The sequence below is a fragment of the Python bivittatus genome, unplaced genomic scaffold, assembly GCF_059951505.1.
Source record: "Python bivittatus isolate LINGU-HERP-01145 unplaced genomic scaffold, Pbiv_v1 ctg000190_np1212, whole genome shotgun sequence".
In the NCBI taxonomy this organism is placed as follows: Eukaryota; Metazoa; Chordata; class Lepidosauria; order Squamata; family Pythonidae; genus Python; species Python bivittatus.
This window is the reverse complement of record NW_028277042.1, coordinates 7,175,937-7,203,339: the sequence shown is the minus strand read 5'-3', so window position 1 is coordinate 7,203,339 and position 27,403 is coordinate 7,175,937. Positions and strand designations below refer to the sequence as shown.

The window sequence follows — 27,403 nt, the reverse complement described above, 5'->3', positions numbered from 1 at the left end:
TACACTTCATAAATAAATAAGTGGGACTAGAGGAGGGGGCGGGAAACCTAATATTAATTAAAATTAAACTAAATTATTAAATATAGTATATATGGTTTCACAAGACTTTTTTTTTTTTTGCTGAACATTTCAACAGCAACTTCTGGAAGGAACTTTGGCAACTTTAGACAGCCCCAGGGATCCAAACTGGACATTCCTATTTTAAGCAGGATTTATCTTGGGTAATTGCTGGATAGGAGACCACCAGGAAATTCTGGGGCTGTAGGGTAGAAAAGAATCTTGGAAGGTTATGTGGAACCCCTTCCATATTGTTGCTCAAAAAAGGACACGAATGAAGTTGCTAGAAGTCGCTAAAATTATTGGATAATTTGGATGCAACAACAGTATCTTCAGTTCTGGGGCAATACAATACTGGGATTCGCAGGGACAAATTTCTGTAGGTGGCTGCACACTTCTATATATGTATATATGTGTGTACAAAAAAAAGAGGGGGGGCTGAGAGAGAGTGACTGGCCTAAGGTCACCCAGCTGGCTTTGTGCCTAAGGCAGGGTTAGAATTCACAGCCCCTGGTTTCTAGTCTGGTGCCTTAACCACTACACCAAACTGGCTCTCAATAACAACTATATTAATATTGTGCCCCCCAGGATATTACAACAGCTATTTTCAACCTTCTAGACTACCATTCTGCAGAAATGGCATTTAACACTGGAAAATCAATACACCAGACTATTTTAGGATTGTAGAGATAGTTGGCTTCCATAAAATGTTAAGGACTACCTTCCCATAGGCAGAGTGGGAATGTGCTTGGTTCATTTGGTGAAACAGCATCATCTAGTGAGACCCAGGAGGTGTGCTTCTCTGTCATGGTGCCTGCCCTATGGAACAGCCTCCCCTTGAGTTTCAGATGACCCTGACCTTGGTAGCCTTCTCTAAGACCTTGAAGACCTGGTGCTTCCCCCAGGCATTGGGGCCAGGATGTTGGCTGAGCCTGTTTTATGATGGGTTATGGGGGAATTTTGCTTGCAGCCTTAGTAGTACCGTACTGTATTGCATTATAATGTTTATTCTATTTTGCTCTATTTTATGTTTTCTATATAGTTAGCCTCCCAGAGTCATTAGGTTGAGATGGGTGGTCTTATCAATTCTATAAAGGAAGGAAGGAAGGAAGGAAGGAAGGAAGGAAGGAAGGAAGGAAGGAAGGAAGGAAGGAAGGAAGGAAGGAAGGAAGGAAGGGCTGGCAACCATGTTGCCTGCTACTGGACTTGAAACAAGTTGTGGGTCAGCTTAGACCACAAGTGGGATGTTCCTCTCTCTTTTGGGCACAGGAATCTCTCTTCCCACCCCTCTCCTCAAGATCACTGTTTCCCTCTTTCTTTCTTGGTATATAGCAAGCTGCTGAGAATGGGGTGATTTTGCATTGCCTGCTTGCTAAAGGCTTTTGAACTTAAGCTGAGGGTCGTATGACATTTAGCCAATGGCTGAATTTGACTTCAGGACTCCAGATTGCCAGCCTCCTGTTATAAAAGCAGCCATCCCAAGGGCACATTTACCAGTGGGGATTTCTTCCAAAGCTGCAAGTTAGCCTTGGGCTAACAACCCTGATATGCTGAATTGGCCAAACCTGACAGGAAATGCAGGTCAGAAGGGAGGCGTCAGGCATTCTGAGAACAAGAGGGTGCTTTATGATGAAGCCGGTTTAGACATTTTGCTCATTTCATAAACAAGAAGTACAGCCAATTTTGCACTGCACTTTTATAAAGGTGGCCACAGGCAGTTCTATTGGGATGTGAAATCTCTGAATTGCGAACGGGTTGTTCTTGAAGATACTTGATCACCATCTGAAAAGAGACATGAAACCAGGAGGATGTCTGATTTTCCTCTTCATAATCATAATTTTGCTGGATCAGGTGTCTGGCCAAGCTTCCCCCTTTAAGGCAAAGAAGCACACCAAGCGAAGAGTAAAAGGTAAGTAATGGAGCCATCAAGAAGGAAAATATGGGGCTATCAAGAGTGAAGATATTTAATATACTATTCTACTGCTTTCACTGCAATATATCTACTGCAGATCTTTATTCTGGAGTATATTAGTGAATTTGATTTGAATAACTCTACTTATCTGTGTATGAATAATATACTGCCACCTTCCTTTTCATTTTGGTAAACAAACTGACCTATGTAAGCCTTCTAAGCCCAGATTCAGTCTCACTTGGCTTCGTTCCTGTGACATTTGATTGGTTTAAATCATCTTCCTGCAACCTGGTACCTTACCTCCTGGATAAAGTTAATCCCAGAAATAAAAATCAAAGAGCTCTGAGTAATTATATTTATAAGGACAATTAAAATTACAACAGAAGAATTCCAGCAAGTCTTTAACCTTTGAAATGAGACATTGATATATAGGCAATCTTTGGTAGCAAAACTCTTGTCTGGTTCCTCGTATTAGTTCAGCATAGAAGGGAGGAGATGTGCCTGTTTGGTGAAGGTGAGGCAGTCTGCATCTGTTCCTTGTTTTGGTTATGACTATTTCTTTTATTAGTGTAAGAAAGAACTCTCACACCTATACAAGTGTAACAGTTATTGCTTATACTGGTAAAGGGAATAGACAGCTCCCACCCCTTCAATTAAAAATTGGCAAACCTTCCCAATCATCATTACAAAATGGGGAAATAGCCAGGTTTCTACTGGGCTCCCCATCAGGTTCTCCAACAATTGTGGTACTGTGGGAACTAATACTATGTAGATTTACTCAACTAACCCAATATGGTTGAGCTCATTATGCAATCCTATGCATTTCCTTTTAGAAGTTAAGTTTAATTGAGTTGATTGAAGCGTAGTCCCGGGTAAATATATATAGGTTGATTGCTTCAGGTATGTATAGGACTGAAATGGGACGTACTGAAAATGTATAAGAGTATACATATGTATAAAATGTATAAAAAAGAAATGGGCAATAAAGTAGTACAGTTCTTTGGATTGATTCTAAAAAGGGGCTTAAGGGCATGAGGGACATAAACATAGCGTCAGTCTGCCACTTTTAAAAAGCTTTTTCTAGGATTACGTGACTATGATTTCTACCCTTACACAGAATGAAGAAGATTAAAAGTATATTCATAACTGTGCCTAGAAAAAAAACAATATGGCTGGATACCAATAATGTCAATATTTTCAGTGTTAATAAACATACTAATTTGTAAATTTCTACCTATTTAAGAGAAAAATGGTGACCTTAAGAGTCAAATTAACAAGCTTTGGAAAGAGGTAAATTCCCTGAAAGAAATGCAAGCCTTACAAACCGGTAAGTTCTGATGTTGTTTTCTTTTACTTTCAGAAAAGGCTGCTAGAAGTGTCTGTAAAGCAAAACCATGCCTCTTCTCTTATTCAGTTCAGAGGATTTATTTTCAAAAGCTTTAGTTCCACCCTACTACCAGTCTAAAGTATCAGTGATGCCAATAGGTCTGGATTAATGGCTGAAGGGCCCCTCAAAGCCAACAAGAGCAGATGCCACAAACATAACGCCTCTTCCCCCACCCATCATTTGCTAATTTCCTGCTCACAGACCTCTCTTGCCAGGCAGCCAGAGAAATAATGTGCTGAGGCATTTTGTTCAAGTTCCCCTCAATTCTGGCTGTACCCCATCTGTGTTGTGGTAGATAGTTAAAGATAAATTGAAGCAAGGACCAACTTCATTGGGCAGAGAGAGGTAAAATTGACTTCTGGCAATGTGATGGAATGGAATTATGAAGGCCAGGCTCAGGGAGATAAACATTTTCTTAGCTCTCCAGAGGAGCATGGGAGATACAAGAGGATGAGACTGGCATCTCCCTGAGGAATTCACACTGTTGTGGCTGGATGGCTTGGGAGCTGGAGTTTCAGTCTGGGAAGATTCTTGCTAGAGGTTGTAGGTAATAAACAAAGCTGAACTGGATTTGCATTGTCTCTTGGAGTTCCTTGGGCTAGGCCTGACAGGCAACATAGGTAGTCCTTGATTAACCACCACAATTGGGACCAGCAACTCGGTCGCTAAGCCTCATTCTTCTACTCTCTTCTGGGCCAAAAAAACCCCCAGCTCAATGGGAATGGCAAGACTGGCTGCTTACTGTGATGGGAGACAGATCCCCCCCCCTTCTGCATTTGAAACCTTTCAAATCCATATCTTTCAATGGGAGAGCTTAACATGTTTTTAATCTGCTTCCTTCATGTCATCATTTTTAGCTTCCTTCTCCTTTGTCTATTTTCCAGTTGTCAAATGGCCTTAATGAGAGTTTTAATATGGGGAAGGGGAGGAGAATATGACAAATACGATCTCATTTCCTGTTGCACTAAATGCTATTCATACTGCAGGGTGCTCAAAGGTGATTTAAAATTATCCCTTAAGAATTCCTAGCCTGGGTTTTATTTGCTAAGCACTGAGTTGACCTCATGCATGGCTAACTTTACTTTGGCAGTTTGCAAAACTCAGTCATAAAGGAGGCTACAGATCTCTGCCTTCCATGAACAGCCAAGGAGACTCCTATTTCCTGCTAATTTGGCCCACTCTGATGTCAACATAGACACCTCTTTTCTTTTGCGGTATACTGTGAAGCCAGTGAGGTGTACCAGAAAGGGCTGTGTTTTTTTCCCCCCCGAACAGAAATAGTACAAATAACAGTCCCAAGTTGCTTTTACCTTTCAACTTTTCCACCCATTCCCCACCTCCTTCAGAACCAAATCTTTTAACAAAAGAATTACATAGATCTGCAGAATAAGAAATAAGATTTACAGAAGCTGGAAGGCCTGGGGCTCAGTAGATGGAACAGATGTTTTGCAGGCAGAGCAGGCCTAGGCAAGATGGTGCCAATAGGCACCCAATCTGCCCCAGAGCACCATCTTTGGTGCCCAGCAGGACCTCTGATCCCTCCAGTATCATACTTATTTCTAAGAATATCTCTGGGTCCATAATGTCTATCTGTACTCTTTTTAAAAAAAGCAAACATAGCCAGGGCTTTATTTGGAAATGTGCTCACCTGCTTGGAAAAAAAGAGAAACTGGGGAAATACATAACAGCTTACTAAAGTCCTTAATTCTGCCTTCATGAAGAAGGTCTAGCCATGAATCCCCCTTCCTTCCTCATGAGCTCACCCATCCTCAGTCCTGCCAAGGGCAAACAGCACACAGGGGTAATGGTGACTCTATTCACATAATACACTTAACTTGGATATTGAACTCATTTATTTTCTGGGTTCATACCATCCATTGAACCATAAAGTAACCCAACAGTTTGAATTTACCTACCACCCCAAGCCACAAAAATCCTAACTGAGGTTGACACTCCCAAAGTTAGTATGTTGTGAACAAAGCTACTAAGTCATTTAAGTAACCTGCTTAAATTCCTTTTGTGAATGGAGCCAGTAACTAGTGAAATAATCAGGAAAATCTTCCTGATGATAAGTTTTGTCCAACAGTGGAACAGTCTACCTATTAATAGGAGTTACAGGTTCTCCATCTCTGTAGGTTTTTAAAAAGAGACTAGACAGCCACTTCTATCTAGTGGTTTAATTGGTTTTCTTGAAGGTGGCAAAGAGTTGGACTAGATGATCCTTCTGGTCCCTTCCAACTTTAAATTCTATGATTTTATGATTGATTAATTGGTTGATAATATGTCATCAAATTGGTGCCAGCTCTTATCAAATACATTCACCTTCATGCTGGTTGTCCTCTTCTTCTCTACTTCCACCTTTCCCAGCATTTTAGACTTCTCAAGAGAGCTAGTCTTTGCATAATGTGCCCAAACTATAATCATTTGAATCTGGTCATTTGTGCCTTGAATGGGAACTCTGAGTTGATTTGTTCTAGGATAATTCTGTGATAACCACCTTTTTTCATGGTGTTCGAAGAGTAACTAAAATGTTCAAGGGACTAGAGGTCAGATTGTAATTAGTAAGTCTTTTTAACTTAGGGGAAGGAAATAATTAAAATAAAACTTGTATAAAAGGTATGTTTAGGATGGTGGAGAATATTTTTTTTATCCTACCCTTTTAACCCAGGATATCTGAGGAAGCAAAAATGAAGGAGATTTAAAAGGGCTAAAAGGAAGCACGTTTTTGCTTACAGTGGGGTAAGAAAAAAAAAGCAGTGATGTTATTACCCTGGACAGCTTTAAAAGGGAAATGAGCAAAAAATTATGCCTTCCATCCGAAAAAGCTACATATTTTGCCAGTATCAGAGTTATGGTTAAGGGGAAAATAAGATGGAGGCTATTATTGTACCCATCCTGCTGTTCAGCTTCCTATAAGGCATTTGGGGAGGGGCACTGTTTCAAAAGCATGCCTAACTTAAATGGACTTTTGGTCCGATTCGGCTCTTCATTATGATCTTAACATGTAGTCATTCTTTGACTTCATTCATCAGGTTATGGTTTGTGGACTAAGCCACAGCTGGCTAGGTCCACACAGTATGCTAAACTGGAACAAAATGAACCACATGATAATGAAGCTAATGAATTTGAATAACTTACTCCCTGCCTACTTTTTATTCCATTCACAGTCTGCCTTCGTGGAACAAAGATCCATAAGAAATGCTACCTGGTGTCTGAAGGTGCAAAGCATTTCCATGAAGCAAACGAAGATTGCATAGCCAAAGGTGGGACACTCGCTATTCCCAGAGATGGAGATGAAACAACAGCCTTGAGAGAGTACAGCAAGAAGAGCTTGCCAGGTGTAGCAGATTTTTGGCTTGGTATCACTGACATGGTAAACGAGGGAAAATTTGTTGACGTCAATGGAATGGTCCTCAACTACTTCAACTGGGACCGTTCACAGCCCAATGGAGGGAAGCGTGAGAACTGTGTCTTGTTTTCTCAGTCAGGTCATGGAAAATGGGTGGATGAGGTCTGTCGTACTGTTAAACGATACGTTTGTGAGTTCCTGATCCCTTAGTTCTCTTTTCAATTATGGCTCTTTGAAGAGAAATATGTGCTGTAATGACAGTTTGCAAGACTTGCCAACCTTCAGGAAAACATCTATTAAAATTCTGGGAGTGGAGTTCTTAGCTGCTCAGAAAGCCACTCAGCTACTAGTGGGGGAAACTAGAATGATCAGACATAGTTGTGCTGCAGTTCCTGGAGTTATACTGACATTAGCATGCTGTTTGAACGTGGATTTGATAGGCCATGAGTTGTAGCAGACTTGCTCCTAAAATTCCTTGTCTAGTTAGAATGAGACACATTCAGCTTTGTCTAGTTAAACCAATGAGACATATTCTGCTTCCAGACAGCGGTCTTCTCACTATATTGAATCTTGCTTGACCACACTATCTCTTGGAAAGTGAATTCATATCTTGGTTAAACACGTTGGTTTGATCCACTCACCATCAAACGACCTAATGGAGATCCAGATAGGTTCATTGTCCTTTAAAAGAGAGTATAACTTTTGAAATGTTTCTTACTTTTAAAGCCCAAGTTCAGGATCCTTACTTTCTTGTTATATTTGAACTAGGGAAAGATTGTTAGTGGATCTTCATCTATGGAAATGAATGTTTAAAATTAATGTAGGACAAGGACAAAAAGAAATGAATCTTGTCATAAGGAATAGCATCTTCAGCTTGTGAATAGATAGTAGTAGATATGAATAACCCACCTCTCTGAAATGTAATCTCCCAATATGCTTTACTACTAGCACAAGTGGATCTTTTTCTACAAACTTCATACATGTTAATAAAGTTATTTTTAAAAAGCACTAGACTTCGGCCATATGTCTGTCTGTCTGTCTATTTACTTAAAAGATTGATATGGCCACCCATCTTAAACAACTCTGGGCGTCTCACAATAACAATAAAACCAGCAACAATAGAACAACCATAAAACAATAAAACAGTAAAATGATCAAACAAAATCAAAAACCCTGTACCTTAATCATCGCTTTAGGATGCCTCACAAGAAGTTCCAATTACCCTCATTCCATCCTTTCTATTCTATCCTATCCCAGCGCCTTGGTAAAAAGCCATGTTGTAACTCTGAATTGGTATGGCATGATGCTTAAGTAAATAGTTCTGTGTGAGAGATAAAAATGGAAAAAAAAAAGTTGTGTAAGGCTGTAATTGCATTACTTGGCACTCTTTCATGTCAAGTAAATGCTACTTGAATGCACTGAAATGTGGTTATAATTATAGGTAGTCTATTAAAGATATTGTATTCTAAAGAAGTCAGTCCCACTGAGTTCAATGGGGCTGATTCTTAGTAATCAGGCATAAAATTGCAGCCTTAGTCAAAACTCAGAGTTTGCAGTTAAAAAAAAAATAAAAATCAACCGTTAATTCTGTATCAGTGCTGGGATATTGAAAAGATGCCTCACTGAGGATCTAAAGGCACAGGGAAGATTATACAAAAAATAAGTGGTTCTGCAGATGATTTAGCTTTAAACTGTTCAATTAGCTTGTTAAATCTGTACATGGAAAAATAGAATTATCCATTTGTGGCAATATAGTCATATTTATGTGATTGTACTGTATAACGTAATATTTTCTTTGTGTACCATTATGGAAGTAAACATCACCCTGCAAAAGAATGGGATCTAAATATGAAAGGAAATAAAATTATCCATGCATGAGTGAGAGTACACATACTGTAGTTTGAGAAGACATACAGTATTTCCCCCTAGACAGGAAAAAAAGGGGCTGACTCTTTTAAAAGTTAGCAATGTACCCAACCCTTGTGTTAAAAATCTAAACTATGATCACTGAGTAAGTGTATAATGTCTATATTTTAAACTAATCTAGAATATTGTGTGAATCTGACTGGAATTGTTCCTGATCAGTTAACCCAGATTGACTGTGTCTCTATGCCTGTGTTTGCACAATATGCTTAACTGGCTTAGTTAAAAATCTAGAGCTGTTTTTGCAAAGTCAGCTCAGCTGGGTTGGTTTTAAGCTTGCTTAGTTTCTTGGGCACTTACTGTGTGGTGTAAACTCAGCTGGTAGGGTTAGTTTACAACTCATGGTATGGTGCCAGCCCAGAACGTGGATCAATTCAGTAACTAAGTCAAGGGTAGGGTGTGTTCGTACTTTTCTGTCTCTTCCCATTTCAGAAGATCTAACTGGTAGGTGGCTCTTTAAGCCTCTACAAAGCCGGGTTTTGCAAGCTCAGAGAACCCCAAGGACTCCACAGTTCAACTCTGAGCTACATATATTCTCTCCTATTGGTACTTCCTAGCTTGGCCAGCTAAGTTTCCTATTGGCCCGGTCCTTCCTCAAGGAAGCGAAGAGCAGGGCAAGTGTAGAAGATGCCGCGCCTTGCCGCTTTCCGGACTAGGAGGGACTGGGCAAGGTAAGCCGCCGTCCGCCCTTGCGCCAGGTAGGCTCCGCAGGCGCACCCGGGGGTTAAAACCTGGCCGGCCGGGACAGCCCATGAGCCCGCTGGAGATGGAGGGCGACGGCCTGGAGAAGTCAGAGGGCCGGCCGGCGTCTTCGCGACCCGAGTTCGAGCGCCTGGCAGCGGAGGTCGGGCTGAGTACGCTGCTGGCCCTGGCGCTGTTCGTGGCGGTGAGGCTGAGTTTGGACGCCGCGCACCGCTGGCGAGCGAAGGTCTCGGCGCTCGTGGTGGGCGCCGGCCCGGTGGGACTGACGGCCGCCCTGGTCGCTGTCCGCTCGGGCAAGGTGCTGAAGCTGACGCTGCTGGACGCGCGCCCCCGCGCCGCCCTCCTCTGCCGGCCCCAGCAGATCGCGCTCGACCCCCGCAGCGTCCGATTCCTGCTCAGCCTGGGGGTGGACTTCGACAACCTGGAAGGCTGCTGGGACAAGGAACACTTCTTCACCAAGGTGGGCGTCTTCCAGGAGCACCTACTCAGCGTCCTGGAACAGCACAAGAGGCAACTGGATCTCCAGATCTTGCTGGGCACCAAGGTGAGTGAGAGAGAGGAGTCAGCCCAGGAGGAGATGGGATCACTGTCTCCGAGCAGATGAAGGCCTCCCTCCACCCCATTTGTAAAAGGCAGACCAGAGTAATGGCCAGTCACTGCCGAGATCCTGCTGTTAGAAGGGAAAAGAGGGCTTTGGCGGCCAACGGTTGGGAGTGGGGGTGGAGAGGCAGCAAAGTGGATGAGCATGTATGATATATGCTTGGTTGAGGAGCCTCAGAACAAGAACTCAGTGGCCACAGTTGCCCACTCCTATTTCTGGGGGGCGGGGAGGGAGAGTCATGTCAATGAGATGGGTGGTAACAGATTTGATAAATAAAATAAATAAAATTTTGCCCTGTATAGCTTTTGACTAGCTTTCCTCAACTTGATGCCCTCCCCCAGCAGATCAGTTGACCTTGCTGGTTCAGAGGTTATAAAAAATGTTCCACAATATTTACTGGGATCTGCTATCCCACTTTCACTGTTAGTACTCTCAGCCTAAGCCACCTTTCAGGGAAGGAGACCCAAATGCTTGCTGCATTCGTTTTTGGAAGAAAAGTTGGGATGTACTAATTGGAAAGTATAAAGAAGCTTTAGTATATCTTGGAAAGCTTAAATTCTGTCCTAAGCAAAGTCCTTTTTAAGTACAGAAATAAGCATACATGGCCAATTTCATTATACATTATGTTTATTCTTCCCCAACCCTAAACAAATTCCATGCAGTTTAAAAGATGAAAATAAGCATAAAGTTCACAATTTCCATTTCATGAATTAACTCAGGTGTTAGTTCAAAAGTACATCACCTCTGATATGACAGCTTGCTTGCTTTATCATGCCTAAAATTGATAGGTCCAGGGAGACTTTTATGATTACTTTAGGCAATAATAAACTGGTATTGAGACAATCTATAAACTGGAACAGTTAAGCTAATTCTAATTGTACATATTTAGACAGATAAATGGCTCCATAAATGAAATCAAACAAAGGGCATTTGGCTAAGATTAACACACACACACACACACACACACACACAAGCTTTGTTGGCTTATAATTAAAGCTGACCATAAGAACCAGTAACAAAAAGACTTGTATAGAAAGATGCAAAAGAAAAAGAAAACATTTTAAATTGGCTCTGACTTGAGCTACATTCAGTTGATTTGGGGCAATGGCTTGCAAGAAGGAATTGTTAGAATTGTATGAAATAAGATATGATGCATCCTTGCTGAAACTGGATTAATAATGGAGATATAACAGAACATGGATGGATGGATGGATGGATGGATGGATGGATGGATGGATGGATGGATGGATATTCTTTGCCCACAGCTTTCCTGTGATAGATTGCTGAGATAGGGTGCCAACCTCCAAAATAAACTTCCTGCCACAGATTTTGATAGTGTTTTTTTAAAAGAAAACAGATGTTAACAGTAATGAATAAGAACTGTGCACAGCTTTGATTGAGATATCTGATCGAAAGCAATATGATGAATCTCCTAATTGTATCAACCCTAAAGCCTGATCATTCAGGACTTTTTGGCATCCACAGTAGCTCTTTAAAAATTGAACAGATTTGATGCATGAACTCAGTTTTCTGAATCAGGGCCCCAAAGCAGAACTGATTTGCACATTCATAATATCAGTACATCTTGGCCTATTTGTCTATTAACATGGAACTTTATTAATAATCTGAACATATCTTTAAAATTGGGCAAACCTTTGTAACTTATTTTTAGGGAGAGATTTGCAGAGGCTTTCCCTAAAAATAGTGTTTTTCCTTGATGTCCCAATTTCCTTTCTTCATGTAGAAAGTTTATTTTTACTATTTTAAATGAACAGATTATTAAAAAAAACAAACAAAGGCATATCTCTATTTAGAGGTTGAAATTATAATTCTGGAACTATGTACTTTAGGATACTACTTAAGAGTATAAATCTTGTGAAATAGATATGCATACAAAATCTAGCATAACAGAGAGAAGGAGAAGGAGAAGGAGAAGGAGAAGGAGAAGGAGAAGGAGAAGGAGAAGGAGAGAAGACCACAATAGAGCTGCAGTACTCTTGTAAATCAAATCTCATTGCCTGAACATTTATACTACTCCTTAGCTCTACTACAACAGTTTTCCCTACCACTGTCTGGGAATATATGAGTTATAACCTAATATATGCTTGAGAGCACCAGATTGGGGATGATGTCTGAGACATCTTAATAATCTCAGGTGTATAATGCCAGAAAGGCCATAGTTGTGCCTGAAAACAGAGTACAGAGGTTGTGACCAGAGAGAGGGCAATATTGTCCTGGTTCATGCCCTGTAACAAGCTATGGTTTGTTGAATAACCTATAATTAGCTGGGTTCATGCAACATGCTAGATCAATGCAAACTATATTGTAACTCAATGCAGAGTGTGAACTTGGTCACTGCCTGGCTTCACAGCATCACACTTAACCCTGTTGGGTTTTAATCATGGTGTACTGAATAAGGCACATAAATTGGGTTCATGCATAATGCTAGTTCATAAACCATAGCTAACAAATCCCATGGTTAAGTACATATGTCTAGCAAAACAAAACAAACTATACCAAGGCTTAACATACTGAATGATCCCAGTCACTGTAAATCCAAACTTAAATTGTACCAAAACATCAAATGTCATTCTGTGTTAACTAATAGGAATTCTGGGGAGTCGAAATCCCCAATATATTTGGAAGATGCCATGTTGGAGAAGTCTGATTCTTCCACTTTCTGGTGGAAGGGGTCTGAAAAGGCAGATCTTTTTTTCATTGGCTTGATTTGTTGTTTCTGCTCACATCTTGGCAAGACAAAACCATATTCCCAAACTATATTCCCAGGGATTATAAATGAGAGGTGGGTCAATCTCTGTCTCTCCATCTCTTTCTTAGTTCTCAGATGATTTCCTAAACAAGAATTTAGCCTCTGACTGGCCAAAGATAATTGTCTTAGCTGATGGATCCTGTGGTGAATCAAGTGCAGTGCTCGGAATCAGCCCAGAATACACTGTGGAGTCTTGCAATGCTTATGGAGCTAATGCAATCATTGACAGACCTGATCAACGACAGGTAATCATAAAAAGTTGATATTCTTTGGTCCTTAAGTTTATCTATTCCGTAGGGATGGTATAAATTGGTTCAAGTTTGAAATATTGAATCAGAATCATGGAATTGGGTGCTACCATAGAGGTCATCAACTCCAGTCCTTTGCAGTGCAGTATCCATTAGAACATTTCTGACAAATGACCATCCTGCCTGTTTCAAGTCATTTAGTGGAGGAACGCTCACCACATCAGTGGCAGTTTGTGGCACTGGCTGACAGCTGGTACAACTAGGAATTTCATACACAGACAGACAGACAGACATATAACTAAAACTTTTAAACAGGAAGATAAACAGTAACACAAACTAATGTAAAGTAAGGACAAAAGAGAAAGAAAGAAATCAAAGAAAAAGCAAAAAGTGCAAGAAAAGAAAAAAGTTGAAGTAAGATAGAAAAGAAAGAAAAAAAGATATAAAGAAGTGGCTTCCAATCTTCTTCACAGCAGTTATAAGTAAAAATATATTTTAACTTCTGTCTCTCAAATTATATCATATTACTCTTCTTCCTAATCTATCCTGTCTAATAATCAAAACCATAAATCACAAGTTCATTTTTTTTCATTTTTACACAAAACATCCATAAGTTAGGAATTTCCTAATGTCTAATCTGAACTTCCTTCCTTGTAGTTCTGCTCCTGCCCTCTGGGGAAATAGCAAATTACCATTGTGTGGTCATTTTGAGTGAAACTGTTTCAGAAAATCAACTTGATTAGGTTCAGTGGTTCATGCTTGAACCCAAGCATCTGAATGGAGCTGATATGAATAGATTCAGAGGCCAAAACTGCATGTGTTTATGTACAAAAGGTGGCCAAATCAGTCTGCATGAAAAAAAGCTTTGTACGCAGAAGATTCTCAACTTCAGTACCTAGTATCAATATTTTAAAAGTCCAGGCAGCAGGTGGTAAGACCCTAGTAATGCACCATTAGCTAAAGTGGGGTCTTTCATTCATTTAATAAATGCTCACTATTCTCTCTGTAAAATGAGAATATAGTAACTTGGACAATAATCGACCATTTGACCCAAAATGCACCCAGCAACCTCCTTAAGTTTTAATGCTATCTTTTTTCTCACAATTATGCCAGCAATGGCATTGTTTGACTTTCTCTACACAGGTTTGTGGGTGCATGCTTTAAAAAAAAAAAAATTCTTCCCCCTTCTCCCATCTATGAACAAATCATCTGTGGTGCACTGAACCAAAAAAAATGTAATTACGTCTTGGGTGTGTATGTTTATTAACTTGGAAAGTCTACGAGATTTGTTCCAAGATTAATATATTTGCTTTCCTTGGGCAATTCCACTCCAATTCTGTTTGGCATACCTATTTATCAACCAGGTAGAGATACAGGACATGAACAGGCCTGAGCTTGTTAACAACTCCATGGGTCCTTGTCTGAACTCCATAAAGGTCCCCTGTTGAAGCAAAGGACTAGGCCTGTTCTGTTTTGTAGGTTTCATGTACTTATCAGCTTAAAAAGAGGTGTGAGATATGATCAAGCCTGTGGGTAAATGGATTCTTGGGTTTTGTTTTGTTTCTGTAACTTTCAGACTGAAAGTGGACAGGTAGGCGACCTAGTCATAGCAGGCTCCATGTGCCTACTTTTCAATGCCTTGAAAATTAAGTATGAACTCCCACTCTGAAGATAATCACTACTGAATTATATGACTTATACTCCTGGGAGTTGATATGCATAGGATTGCCACTCAGATGATAAGAAAAAGATGGCACTGCATGTACAGTGGTACCTTGGGATACGAACGCCTCTACTAACGAACATTTCGGGTTACGACCAGCTTCGGCAGGGCCATGTTACCTCGGGTTACGAACTCGCCTCTACTTACAAACCGGATCCGCGGCTTCCTGTGGGCGAAGTCGCGGTAGCAAGGAGACGTTCGGTGAGGCTTGTGGTGTGTTTTGCGGTGTTTTGCGGTGTTTTGCGAAGGTTTTTGGTGTGCGTGTTAGCATGGCTCCAAAGAAAATGCAGAGCAGGCTTGGCGGGAGTCAGGCTCTGAAGAGAAAATTGCCTCGGGTTGCGACCAAATTCGGAGGGCGGAACGGATTAACCGGATTTACATTGAACCCTATGGGAAACTTTACCTCGACTTGAGACCAACTCGAGTTGCAACCAGAGTCACGGAACGGATTAAGTTCGTATCCCGAGGTACCACTGTATTTCATATTAAACATATGTTTTTGGGGAATAATCAGAGGACTGTTAAATACACCACCCTCCTTAAAAGTAACACCTTTCAAGAAAAGCAGGTTAAGAGGCAAGCAGAGATAAACAAGAATTTATCCATTAGTTTGATACTATTGGTACAGTGGTACCTCGGGTTATGAACGCTTCTGTTCACGACCAATTTGGGTCACGAACAGCTCCGTTCGCAAAATTTTGCCTCCATTCGCAAACGCCAGATCGGGTGATGAACAGGATCCGCGGCCATTTTCCCTCCCGTGACACGTGGTCGTGGCTTCCTGTAGGGAGGGGGACTCTCCCTCCAAGCAATAACCGCCTCCCCACCCGCCTTCCTATCCTCCACGCCAGAAGTCGTGTCGAGCAAGGTTAGCATTCTCTCTCTTCATACTGTATTTTGTGTCATATTTTTGTGGTTTAAAAAACAACAAAACATATGGTTCAGAATGGATTAACCGTAATTACATTGAACCTTATGGGGAAATTTGATTCGGGACGTGACCAAAATCGGTTGGCGACCAAATTTGGAGGGGTCAGAATGAATTAACCGTATTTACATTGAACCTTATGGGGAAATTTGATTCCGGTCGCGACCAATTCGGGTCCCAACCAGAGTCGCGGAACGAATTAAGTTTGTGACCCGAGGTACCACTGTATAGGTCTAAATCAGTATTTTTCAAACTTGGCAACTTTAAGATGAGTGGACTCCCATGAATTCTGGGAGTCGAAGTCCACTCATCTTAAAGTTGCTAAGCTGAAAAACACTGGTCTAAATCAAGACTGCCTCAGCAGTTGGCAGCACCTAGCTCCCCTTGGCTGACTTTTGAAGCTAAGGGTTGTTGCTCCTGGTTAGTACTTGGCTGAGAGACCTACTCTGAATTCCAGAGCTGTTGGCTAGATTGGGAGATCAAAACAAAATTCCAGAAGGGGACAATGGCAAACCCTTCTGTATTCTACAGCAATAAAACTACATGGATGCAGTGAACTGGAATGGAACTCATCTGGAAGATATCTTTACTTAAATCAAGACTAACATTTCTCCTACTTTTATGCCATAAGTGTTAAATTCATAGAGCATACTAGGAAGGTTTATTGTGACATATTCTAAAGCAGTTTTTTTTCAAACTTGCCCACTTTAAGATGTGTGGATTTCAACTGCCAGAATTCCCCTTGCTGGCTGAGGAATTCAGGGAGTTGAAGTCCACACATCTTAAAGTTGCCAAGTTTGGGAAATGCTATTCTAAAGAGTTGCCATTGTTGACATGGAAGCTCCAGTTAGTACAGAAGCCTGGCTGTCAAAATTCTTGGTTCAGCAGCTGGAGCCATGTTGCTTCCATTTTGAAAGAACTTAATTGTCAACCTATTTGCCTCCATGTCCAGTTAAAGGTTTTGAGACTGACCTACAAAAGCCTAAATAGAATGGGTTCCTAATACTTGGAAATAACAGCCTTTCTTACACTGTTTGCCTTTGGCTGGTTTTTCCTGTTGTGCTAAGCTAAAATATGTTGGTTTGGAATCGCAAGTTGCATAAGTCCAACCACTGTAAGCATAGACTGTGGCTTAATATGTTATATGAATCTAGATATTATGGCTTCTTCAACAAACTCCATTCTAGCTAAGCAAGGGTTAGAATAATGTGTGAACTCAGTCTGTATGCAGCTTGATGTCCTTCTCCAAGTCCCAGAATAAATGGAGCAAAGGCCCCAAGCCATCACAACCTGATTTTTTTTAGATAGGTAAGTAGGTAGACTTCAAACTCCCAGCCAGGTGGCAGCACCAAGCCAACTTTGGCTGATCTTGGAAAGCTAAGAAGGAGTTGCCTCTGGTTAGACTACAGAACACAGAAAATCCCAGGCTGAAAGCTAGATAGGAAAGTTGGAAAAAAAAATCTGGAAAGAAGACAATGGCAAATAATTCCATATTGTTGCCAAAAAAAAAAAAAAAACTCCTACATGAGACATCCTTGGAGTTATCAAACACTTGATCTCAAAGAGATTATATCTTTCAAATATGCAGCACCTCACCTGTCATGGCACAGGTCAATAAAACTACAGTACACCTGCATTTGATTGTGTAACTCTGTTGATAATTTATCTTGGTTGTAAAACTTATCCTCGGTTCTTCCTTGCTTCCATTATAAAAATATCACTGCAGAGAACTAAACTTTCTAAAAGACAGAACCTCAAATGAACGAATAGTCTATCAAATAAAAAAAAAAGCTTTGGAATTTTCAACATCATGTATAAATTGGCTGCACTTATAATTAAACAGCACATAATTTTTCTGAAATTAAAAAAAAAAGTGTACAGAATAGTGCCTTTCTTGATTTGAGAATTATAGTCTAGAGATATTATAATGCCGTGGTTAGAGAGCTAAACCTGAAATCTCCACTCAGTCCTGAAGCTTCTTGGGGAGATGTTGAGCCAGTCATTCTCTTATTCTCTTTGTACCTATTGGACGTTACAGGATTGTCATGAAGTTATCATGAGGTTGGGGAGACAGTCTTGAACTCCAGGAGAGAAGGGAGGATATAACAGTAATCAATCAGACAATATACAAGCATGTAACTGACTTCTGTTCCTCCTCCACTTCCTTTTTGAAACCATAGGTACCAACTCCAGAGATCCTTGCTCATAATTTGTACTTTGATCTCTCTGCTTATGGCATGGATCCATCAGCCACAAAAACAGAAGTTCCAAAAACTGCGTTCCACCTCAAAATCTATGGCACATTCCGCAATCGCTGTTTGGCTTTGGCATGTCCTGCTTCTGACTCCAAAGTTGTACGGTTCCTCCATCACACACTCAGTTCTACTGTGAGTATCTAGGCTATTGTTCTGCTCTTAGCATCAGAGAGGTGAAAGAGGAGGGAGGCTCTTAGTTCATTTAGTCCATTAGGAAGTTCGTTTCAAAATTCAGCAGTCAGGAAGCAAGTCTCCTGTTGGTTTATCTAAACCAGAGATGTATATTTAGTAAGTCCAGGGTCCCACATGCTCCCCTCCCTGCCAAGCCTGCAGATGTAACCACCAAACACTCTACCAAAGTTGCAGCTGGACTGCTACTTTTAAGTGATTTAACAAGGGAGTAAGTAATATATTGAAATAAATATACATGTAATATATTTATTACAATTATTGATCAGCACAACACCCAGAAAAGAAAGTGTAGCAGGGTTTAGAGAATTGTTTTATGTATTAAGGACATTTTGGTGCAAAACTCTGCCATGTCACTTGTTCTTGATAGGCACTGATCTTGTACTAAGAACTGTATATACCTTTCCAATGGGAAAGTTATTAAATTCATGACAGGATAATCATATGAGTATGTAATTTGCTATGATTTAAATATCAATCAATCAAATCTTTATTACGGTCATAGACCAATACAGATTTAAATATCAGTTTCAATGAAATTAAATCAAATTTACAAAAAAATGATGCAAAATGTTTTTGTCCTGGTCCTACCCATTATTTTGTCTTAGCCCTTGGTACTCTATTCTGCATCTCTGATGTAAATATTTGAGATCTGTCTTTTGAATTGATTTTTTTCCATGCAGCTGACGCAGGTTGTAGATACAATGGGTGAGTCATCTTGAAAGCTCATGCCCTGTTATTAGACTACTGGTTGAAGAAAAATTCTGTATTCATTACTCCAAATGAATCATAGCAATACCAAATACATAACTGCTTAGCAGAAACTCAGTGTCTTCCACTTAGGGGCCCACACTTTTTTAACTGACATTGAGGAGTGAAGCAATGGTATCACTTGGAGAGATGGGGCTGGGCTTTCTGGCCCTTCTAGGGATGGGAGAGTTGTTTTCACTCACAGTAGTAAAGTAGTACTTTTGTGCTTCCTTGGTTTGAAAAATGGGAAACAAGGACACCACTAAAAATGAGTGATTTTGTCATTGCATTTTGGTAGTACAAGCATGGAAGTGGAGAAACTCTAAATGCTCCTTTCTTGCCCTGGGTATCATGTTTTAAAGCCTAAAGGCACCAGTCAAACATAGGAAGTGGTTTTACTTGGATATATAGAATTCAAGGTTTTACAAAGAAAAGAAAAGAGCTATTTCCAAGGTCCACAGCTGAAGCCAAGGTAGGGAAGTTCAAAAATTCCAGAAATCCAGACAGGGAACTCTACCACAGGCACCAAACATTATACCAGTTAATTAGAAAGATCAGTTGCTATATTCTCAGCAGTATTCCCTGGGCCAACAGCTTGTTTCCTTACAAGTCTTAGATCTGGAGATGCCTCCTGGGCCTGACATGGCCCATGGGGAACAAGTCTAACCTCCCTCAGCTAGATTTGACCAAGATTTAACACCTTGGTGCCACCAGTCCAAAGATCTTTTCATACAACTTCATCAAACTTACCTCAGATGGTGATGGGACCAAAATATTATCTGCTTCTGAAGATTTTAGAGCCTTGGCAGGTTCGTAAGGGAAAGACATTCCTTCAAATAGACTGATCCCAAGTTATTTAGGATGCTATAGCTCTTTGAACTGAACCTGGAAACGGGCTAGTATTAAGTGGAGCTGCTTTAAGAACAGAGTCATATGCTGTGTATCACCAGCCCTGGTCATTGACATGTCATTCTGATCTAGCTGAAGCTCTAAACCCTCTTCAAAAGTGCCCCAATGTAAGATGTACTTCAATACTTCATTATAATAAATCTAACATATCTACTTTCCTCCAAACAAACAGTAAGGTTGATTTTGTTCTTATTTTCTTTCCCTGTTAACTTTTTGGGTCCTGTCTCTTGGGTTCCTCCCTGGTACCAGTTCCTTGTCTTTCATCAAGACATAGCCATGTGACATCATTAGGTCCCACCTTATGACATCATTAGACTTCATCTGGAGATGTTAACTCCCTCCCTCTCCCCTCACATTTCAGGTGTAAATCTAGAAAATGTTGCTGGTTAGTGGTGTTATAATAGCAGCATCCATGCTAGCTCTTCTGTTCTGCTTAGCTCTGCAAAAGGATCTTGGCTGTTCACCCTGTTTCTGGGTTATCATCAAGTAAGGCAGTTGGACACATTGCTTTTCATATCGTTAATCATTAAAGGATATCTCATTAGATCATTGCATTCTATTCAGACAGAAGTCCCATGAAGTCCAGTGGGGACTTTGTCTCAGTTAAGTGGGATAGAACTGCTGCTTAATTCATTTTGTTTAATATATGTGCATATTTTTACACCGAGAAAAGTATCAATTATGTTCACCCCCCACCAAAAAAAAAAAAGAATGAAAGAGGGGGTCTCATTTCGGTGACCCATATTTCCAATTGCAATTTATTAATGGAAAATGGTAGAGCAATTCTTTCCCTTTTAGGCTTTTCATTGCAGATTTAAGTTATTAACAATAATACCCTAGAAGAACAAAATCTCTAATTTCAAATAGAGTGAATCTGTGAATCTCTAGTGAATCTGTTCTGAGAGGTCTGGGGAAGGAGAAGTATTGTGAGATTTTCCTTGGTTTAACCATGTTCAAAGTTGGAGAGTTCATCAATCTTCATGTGTCCTTGTGCTTTTCTTAGTAATAATGTGGAAGCAAGTTGCTACTGGTTTCTTTGAGAATTCCTTTTCACATTCTTGGTTTAGCCTACAGTCCCAGAATCTCCCAATATGCTCCTATCTAAATACTAATACTGGCCCTGGTTAAGGGTCTAGGCAGGGCTGGAGCAGCCTCAGTGGAGGCTTAGTTTTAGGAGGTAAAATAAAATAACATATTGCACTTATTAGCATTTGTCTGTTCTTTTTCTCTCTTTTTCTCTCATTACTTCAGATGTAGTAATTGTTTTGGGCTTAGAGGAAGACAGCTGAGATATAACTAAAACGTCAGCCCCAGTTATAGCAGTTTTGTCCACATCTTTTGTTACAATTTTTAGGTCCTTAACATTTACTATAAATAAGTAATATGAGATTGCTGTTATGTGTGTTGTTTATGTCTGTCTATTTCTTTCTTAGCGAGACCCAATTTTCTTTGACAGAATGACTGGGGGGACTTAAGATTGGAAAGGATGAGAACCATCATGTTCTCCCTTTCATAACCAACAGAGTCAAGTGGTTTCCACATCCAGACTTTTGAACTCTTGACAACGCAGAGTTAATATAGATGTTTAACAATTTAACGAGATCTGTCCTGATTTAGAGATACCCAGGGCTTGACCTGACCTAACCTGCTCTTGCTATACCCCAAGACTTGTCATGAATTTTGGAATATAAGGATTGTTAATGTAACATCCTCATGCATCGATCATTCAGAAATGTGGCTTTTGCTTTATGGAGAATGGCACACGGAGTGAAAGGGCAACTCAGATCACAACAGTATTGTGATGGCCTTCACATATGGCACTTTTAATCCATTTGGTGCTAGAAAATAATTAACAAGGATGGCCTTTGAAGTACTTACGTTGTGAATTTTGTTCTGCTCCATTAACTTATGAGAACAAACATTGTATTTTAAGAGTTTAAGGGCTTCAAGTACTATTTCTATCACCAATCACTTTCATCAGAGGTTTGAGCTATAAAGTGCTTTTTTTATGGTTCTGTCAACTTGGAATGAAAAGGACAGAACAACTGGATGGCTTATGCTCCATAGTTTCATTATAATTGTGGTCACCTATTACACAAAGCCATGATTTCTTTAACCCTGGATTGTGGAGTCAATCATAATTGACAGGTAAGTGTTGAAACTGTTACAAAACCATAGTAGCTGTCTTTGTAGAACAGATGAGGCGAAACCCAAAACCTCAACTTCATCTGAATATTTATTTAATCTTTGCATTTATATCTTACCTGCTTTTCTTAAACTCAAGCAAAGTACATGAAGATCCCCACTAATTTTATCCCTGGCACAACAACCCTGCAAAGTTAGTTGGACTGGGGGAAAAAATGATTGGCTAAAAGTCACTCAATGACCGTAACAATTTAGTGGGAACTGGAACGGGACCCAGATCTGGCAATTCAACACTACGTTATACTGGCTATTAGTTCAGTGAGTAAACTTCAATGAACATATGTGAGAAAAGAGAACACATGTGGGAAACATGCCTGATCTGACACACACAGATCACCAGTAAACTTAGATAGCTTTTAGAAGGGAATGAGATAATTGTATGGGCAGTAGGTTCATTCACACTTGTGAAGATAAAATGAGAGGTGTCCCAAGTCTCTATTTATTTATATATCAAATTTATATAGCCGTCCATCTCATAAGAAGTGGCTCTGGGTGGCATACAACAAAGATATAAAACAATAAAACATGTCAAAAGAACAATCATTATTAAAAAGTTTAAAAAGTATACAGCACACAAGAGATTAGATTGGTATGGGAGCCACCTCAAGATCTCACCGGTCCCCTGGGACCCCCAGGCCTCATGACAAAGCCAGGTCTTGAGGGACTTCTGGAAAGTAAGTAAGGATGGAGCTGATGTCACTTTAGGGGTGGGGGAGAGAATGTTCCATAAAGGAAAGGTAGGATATAAATGCAAAAAATAAATTAGAAAGTGGGGTACTGGTTAAGGCACTAGGCTAGAAACCAGGAGACCATGAGTTTTAATCTTACCTTAGGCACAAAGCCAGATGGCTGACTTTGGGCCAGTCGTTCCCTCTCAGCCCCACAAAGAAGGTAAGTGCAACCCACTTCCAAAATCTTGCCAAGAAAACTGCAGGGACCTGTCCATGTAATTGCCAGGAATCAAGACTGACTCAAAGGTATATTTCTTTTGAGAGTCAGTTGGGTATAGTATTTAATCTGCTGGACTTGGAGCAGGGAAACATGAGTTTAGTCCTGCCTTAGGAATGGGAGCCAGCTGGGTGACCTTATGTAATGGTTTGTGGGAATGACCTTGGGAGTCAGGAGGGGAGAAGTGCTTTCAGTCTTGCAAGGTTCTGTTACTGTAACCTTACAATAAATGTAGTGTTAGTCCTCGTGCTTTGTACTTCTTGCCTGGACTAACTTGAAGGGCTGACACCTTGGTCCAGTCCCTTTCTCTCAGCCCTAGGAAGGAGGCAATGCAAACCACTTCCAAAATCTTGCCAAGAAAACTGCAGGGACCTATCCAGGCTGTCACCAGGAATCAACACTGACTTGGAGGGACACAGACACACACAAAATAGGTTGTAAATAGCACGCTGTATTGGTCCATGGTTTATACCATGGTTTAGCATGACTGCTGTATTTGCCTGATCCCTTTTCTCAGCCATCTAATCCCGATGTCTTCAACATGTCTTGTGGCAGTGAGTGAAGCAACACCTTCTGTGAAGAAGTCAACCTGAATCAATGGTCAATAGTTTTGGCATGCCCAACATAAATGTATTGTCATCTGCTGTCTGGAAGTAATTTCAGCAAATCTAGTTGCAGTCAGGACACTCATGCTTTTGGACCTGGTTTCTCTTGCTAACAGATAATGAAAAGTATCTTCCAGCAGTCTTTCAATGCTTATAAGATGGATATTGAGCCAAGAATTTGTGAATCGTCTCTGCATTGTATCCAGTGCAGTCGGCGACTCTTTGAAATTATGCTATCCCATCGACGGGTTACCACAGCTCTCGTTGATAAGGACAACATTGTTGTCACTGTTGAAGGCGAAGCGGCCAGAATGCTGAATTTTGACACAGGTCAGATTTTCTGTCTAATAACCAAGGGATTATTTCACTATTAAAAGGGATGTGAACGGGAGATGAAAGAGGAACATTTGACAATGTTGTCCATTTCTTTCTTTCTTGCACCTGAGCCCTGATATTTGGGAGAATCATGGTAGATAATTACAAACTTTTAAAGAGACTACATCTCAGTCTGTACAATCAGGGTCACAGTTTCAGGGCAAATAATCCTCAGGGTGTTTAATCATCAAGTTGGTCAGAAAACTAGAAACTTCTGAAGAACCATCCCATGAGACTAACAAGTATCCCAATTTACAATTATAGTTGTAATTACAGGGATATATATATTGCTTTTTAATGCATTTTCTTGTTGTATAATGTTTTTCTTTCCTTTAGTTTTTGTGGATGGTAAATTGTTCACTTTTATTTTATTTTACATTATTTTATATGTGTTTGCTTGCAAATGGATTAATAAAAACTATCAGGTAAAAAAAAAGTACCCTGATTTACATATACTTCAAACACTGAAGATGGACAAGTAGAATCACAATACAAATTTGCAATGTGGAATATTTCTTCTGTTTGTAGATTCTAACCCCCATGTCCCCTTTCAGAATATACCACCCAATCGATGTCTTGCCAAGATTTCCACCTTTGCTAAAACATTGTATTGCCAATGAGTATTATCAGTCCTCATTCATTTAGTTTTGATGCTCCCCCGCCCCCAGTAGTTTTCTAAAAATGCTTTATATTCTTGAAAACAGATTGTGTGGGTGGATGGTGTCATTTTGTCTACTTAGGGTTCAGTATGACAGGTGAAGTGCTATTAATATATTATATATAGGCAGTTAGGATGATTCCTATCTAGAGAGTCCCAAATCCATCCTCTGGTCCTCACTGATTGTGTCCCAAATATTTAAATTAAATGGGCAGACAAGATTTAGAAGAGGAATAGGAAATTCTGGGGTAGTAGTAGAAATTCTGGAGTAGTACTAAGCTGCACATCAAGGCAAGAGGCAGTGCTAGGGTATATACAGGTAGTCCTTGCTTACCGACTGCTTGTTCAGCGACCGTTCAAAGTTACGATGGTGCTGAAAAAGAACTTGGAGAAGGAGCAATCTACAGGAAACTGAACAAGTCAAGGAAGCAAATGAATGGTATTTACTTCAGGAAATCTGTTTACCTCCGAAACAATAAAAACATTTAGCTAGAGAGATTGTGTAATATTACTTTCTTTTGACAGTGTATTTCAAAGCCTATGATACTGTCTTTGGTCTTTATGGAAACTCAGAAATTGTGTTGGTTAGCTAACAGACCAACAGCATCTTTTGGTCTTTTCAGAGTCACATTTTCTTGGATATTTTTCTGTTGGAGAAAAATACTTCAAGATTTCCCCAACTGTTTTTATCTCTTCCACCAGCAGGTTGTTTTGCAAATGCTTACTTTTTTATATATGTATCTTTTTTCTCCCCAGCTCTCTCTTTATCTCTTTTGAAATAGTTTTATCCTCCCCAAGGAAGGAGGATGGGGAGGAGGACCTGATTTTCCTAGTGATAGGCTTCAGTGCTACAAGGCCAGGAGCTGGTGCTATAGAACTGATTTCTTTTTTGATCAACGTGTTTCTTGTATTTGCCAGTAAGGTGCCCACGTTAGGGAAGCCCTATATTACATGCCAGGGTTAAAGGGGAGGATGCCATGTAAAGACATTCCCTGCAAAAGATAAATGGTAGTAGTGAGTAGTACTAAGTTGCACATCAAGACAAGAGGCAGTGCTAGGGTATATACAGGTAGTCCTCACTTACCGACTGCTCATTTAGCAACCATCCAAAGTTATGATGGTGCTGAAAAAGAAGATTTAGGACCAGTCCTTGAACTTGTGGCTCTTGCAGCATCCCCACAATCATGTGACTGCAATTCAGGTGCTTGGCAACCGGTGCACGTTTATGATGGTCACAGCGTCCCACAGTCACGTGATTGCCATTTGTGACCTTCTCAGCCAGCTTCTGACAAGCAGAGTCAATGGAGAAGCTGGCAGGAGGTCACATGTCATGGTCAGAGGATGTGGCACTTAATGACTGCAGGTGATTCGCTTAATGACCACAGTTGCAACTGACATAAGTTGGTGCTTTCATGTGATGTTTCTCTTTATGACTGTGCCACTTAGCAATGGAGTTGCTGGTCCCAATTGTGGTCAGTAAGTGAGGATTACCTGTACTCCCAAAAAGCTTCTTTGAGTGGAGGTTTGAGACCTCCATGTTTTGGCACAGCCTTGGCTGTACCAGTCCTTATAAATCCCGCTCATACTGATCACAACATTAATTTCCTTCTTTGGCTGTCTATACCAAAAAAATGTTTGCCAGTGAAGTAAATGAACCATTGTTCTTCTGGAACGTGACTGGAGTATCAGTACAATCTGAAAATAACAATAATTTATCTCCCTCCCCCCCCCCCCTCTTCTTTTTTAAACTCACTCTGTGGCAGGCTCTGGAGTTAATCTCGGTCTGAGAGGTTTGGAGTCAATAGAAGAACTGATTTATAAGGTGGCCACCGCTGTGAATCAGCAGGATGTCTTTGAGGCCCTGGCAGCTAAAATCCAGCATTCCAAACAAGTGGTTGAAGATTTTAAGCAGAATGGATTATCTGCTACCATGTTTGAATGATCAGATCAGCCGCAGCAGAGATCTATGGGCATTCTTCTATCTTTCTGCACATGAAGAAAAGAGAGCCTTTTCTTTTCATTTAAGGAAGAAAAAAGACAAGCAGAATCAACACGTTTAATTATGATTAACCTTTTAATCAGATCAGGTAACATAAATTCAAATACATTTTAGAAAAAATAAAGGGACTTTGGGGTGAATCTCCCTTGAATTTATTCCCATAACAACAGCCCTATGTTATATGTTGGCTAAGTAATACTGACACTGAACTTTTTTTATCAGGGGTGAATTTAAACCCAAGTATCTTGTTCCAAGTGTAACCTAATATTTTATGCTTCTAACTATGGGGGAGATCTTCCATAATCCTACCCTGGTAACATCCGCCATTTGGAAAACACTGCAAAATTGGCTGTCCCAAGCAAATAATTCCACTCTAGTTTTATCTCCTGTTTTGATTCCATTTTATAGGGTTAAGTAATGTGAAACTGATGCAAAAAGATGTATTTCTGGATGCTTCCCTATGCGCCTGTACAGCTCCTGGTTTCCTCTGATTTTATTTTATTTTTAAAATCCTTTTGATTAAATAAATAAATAAATAAATAAGGGGGAAGTTGACAGCCTCTAGATTATTTTTATCTTCAGAAATGCCTTAGAAAATGAAAGGTGGGTGGCTATGCTGAAATGTTTTGCTTGAAAGTACTCCAGAATTCCCTGGAAAAATAGATTAAAGTGAGGTAGGTGATTCTGAGTGTTTGATTAGACAGAGAAGGAGCTTCAGTATTTGGCTGTATGCTAAGTGAGTGTTTTGTTCCTATTTCGCCATCAGCGTTCAATCATTTGGCACCTCATCCCTAATTCATTTGAGCAAGGCTGATTTGGAAAGCTGGATCAGGTTTGGTTAGCACTTGGATGGGAGACCACCAGTGAATAGAGTCATAGACTGGGGGGAAAAAAACCTGAGTAAGGGAAT

General features: G+C 40.2%; 2 protein-coding genes across 2 annotated transcripts; both read left to right on the top strand.

Annotated features, from left to right (window-relative positions):
- Positions 1-1,851: 1,851 nt before the first annotated feature.
- On the top strand, positions 1,852-6,915 carry CLEC3A (C-type lectin domain family 3 member A). Its single transcript, XM_007422684.1, has 3 exons — positions 1,852-1,966; positions 3,213-3,296; positions 6,524-6,915. The coding sequence occupies exons 1-3, from the start codon at positions 1,852-1,854 to the stop codon at positions 6,913-6,915; spliced, it is 591 nt and encodes a 196-aa protein (XP_007422746.1).
- Positions 6,916-9,379: 2,464 nt separating this feature from the next.
- LOC112540040 (uncharacterized) lies at positions 9,380-26,968 on the top strand. Its single transcript, XM_025163004.2, has 5 exons — positions 9,380-9,874; positions 12,770-12,946; positions 17,781-17,987; positions 23,578-23,791; positions 26,258-26,968. The coding sequence occupies exons 1-5, from the start codon at positions 9,380-9,382 to the stop codon at positions 26,434-26,436; spliced, it is 1,272 nt and encodes a 423-aa protein (XP_025018772.1). The 3' UTR covers positions 26,437-26,968.
- The last annotated feature ends 435 nt before the right edge of the window (positions 26,969-27,403 follow it).

What these genes read in the sequence shown, in the direction of transcription:
- CLEC3A (XM_007422684.1), top strand. Translation starts at nt 1,852, where the DNA reads ATGAAACCAGGAGGATGTCTGATTTTCCTCTTCATAATCATAATTTTG. An exon ending in CACCAAGCGAAGAGTAAAAG is followed by an intron (nt 1,967 to 3,212) that starts GTAAGTAATGGA and finishes TACCTATTTAAG; the next exon opens with AGAAAAATGGTGACCTTAAG. An exon ending in AATGCAAGCCTTACAAACCG is followed by an intron (nt 3,297 to 6,523) that starts GTAAGTTCTGAT and finishes TTCCATTCACAG; the next exon opens with TCTGCCTTCGTGGAACAAAG.
- LOC112540040 (XM_025163004.2), top strand. Translation starts at nt 9,380, where the DNA reads ATGAGCCCGCTGGAGATGGAGGGCGACGGCCTGGAGAAGTCAGAGGGC. An exon ending in AGATCTTGCTGGGCACCAAG is followed by an intron (nt 9,875 to 12,769) that starts GTGAGTGAGAGA and finishes TCTCTTTCTTAG; the next exon opens with TTCTCAGATGATTTCCTAAA. An exon ending in AATGCTGAATTTTGACACAG is followed by an intron (nt 23,792 to 26,257) that starts GTCAGATTTTCT and finishes ACTCTGTGGCAG; the next exon opens with GCTCTGGAGTTAATCTCGGT.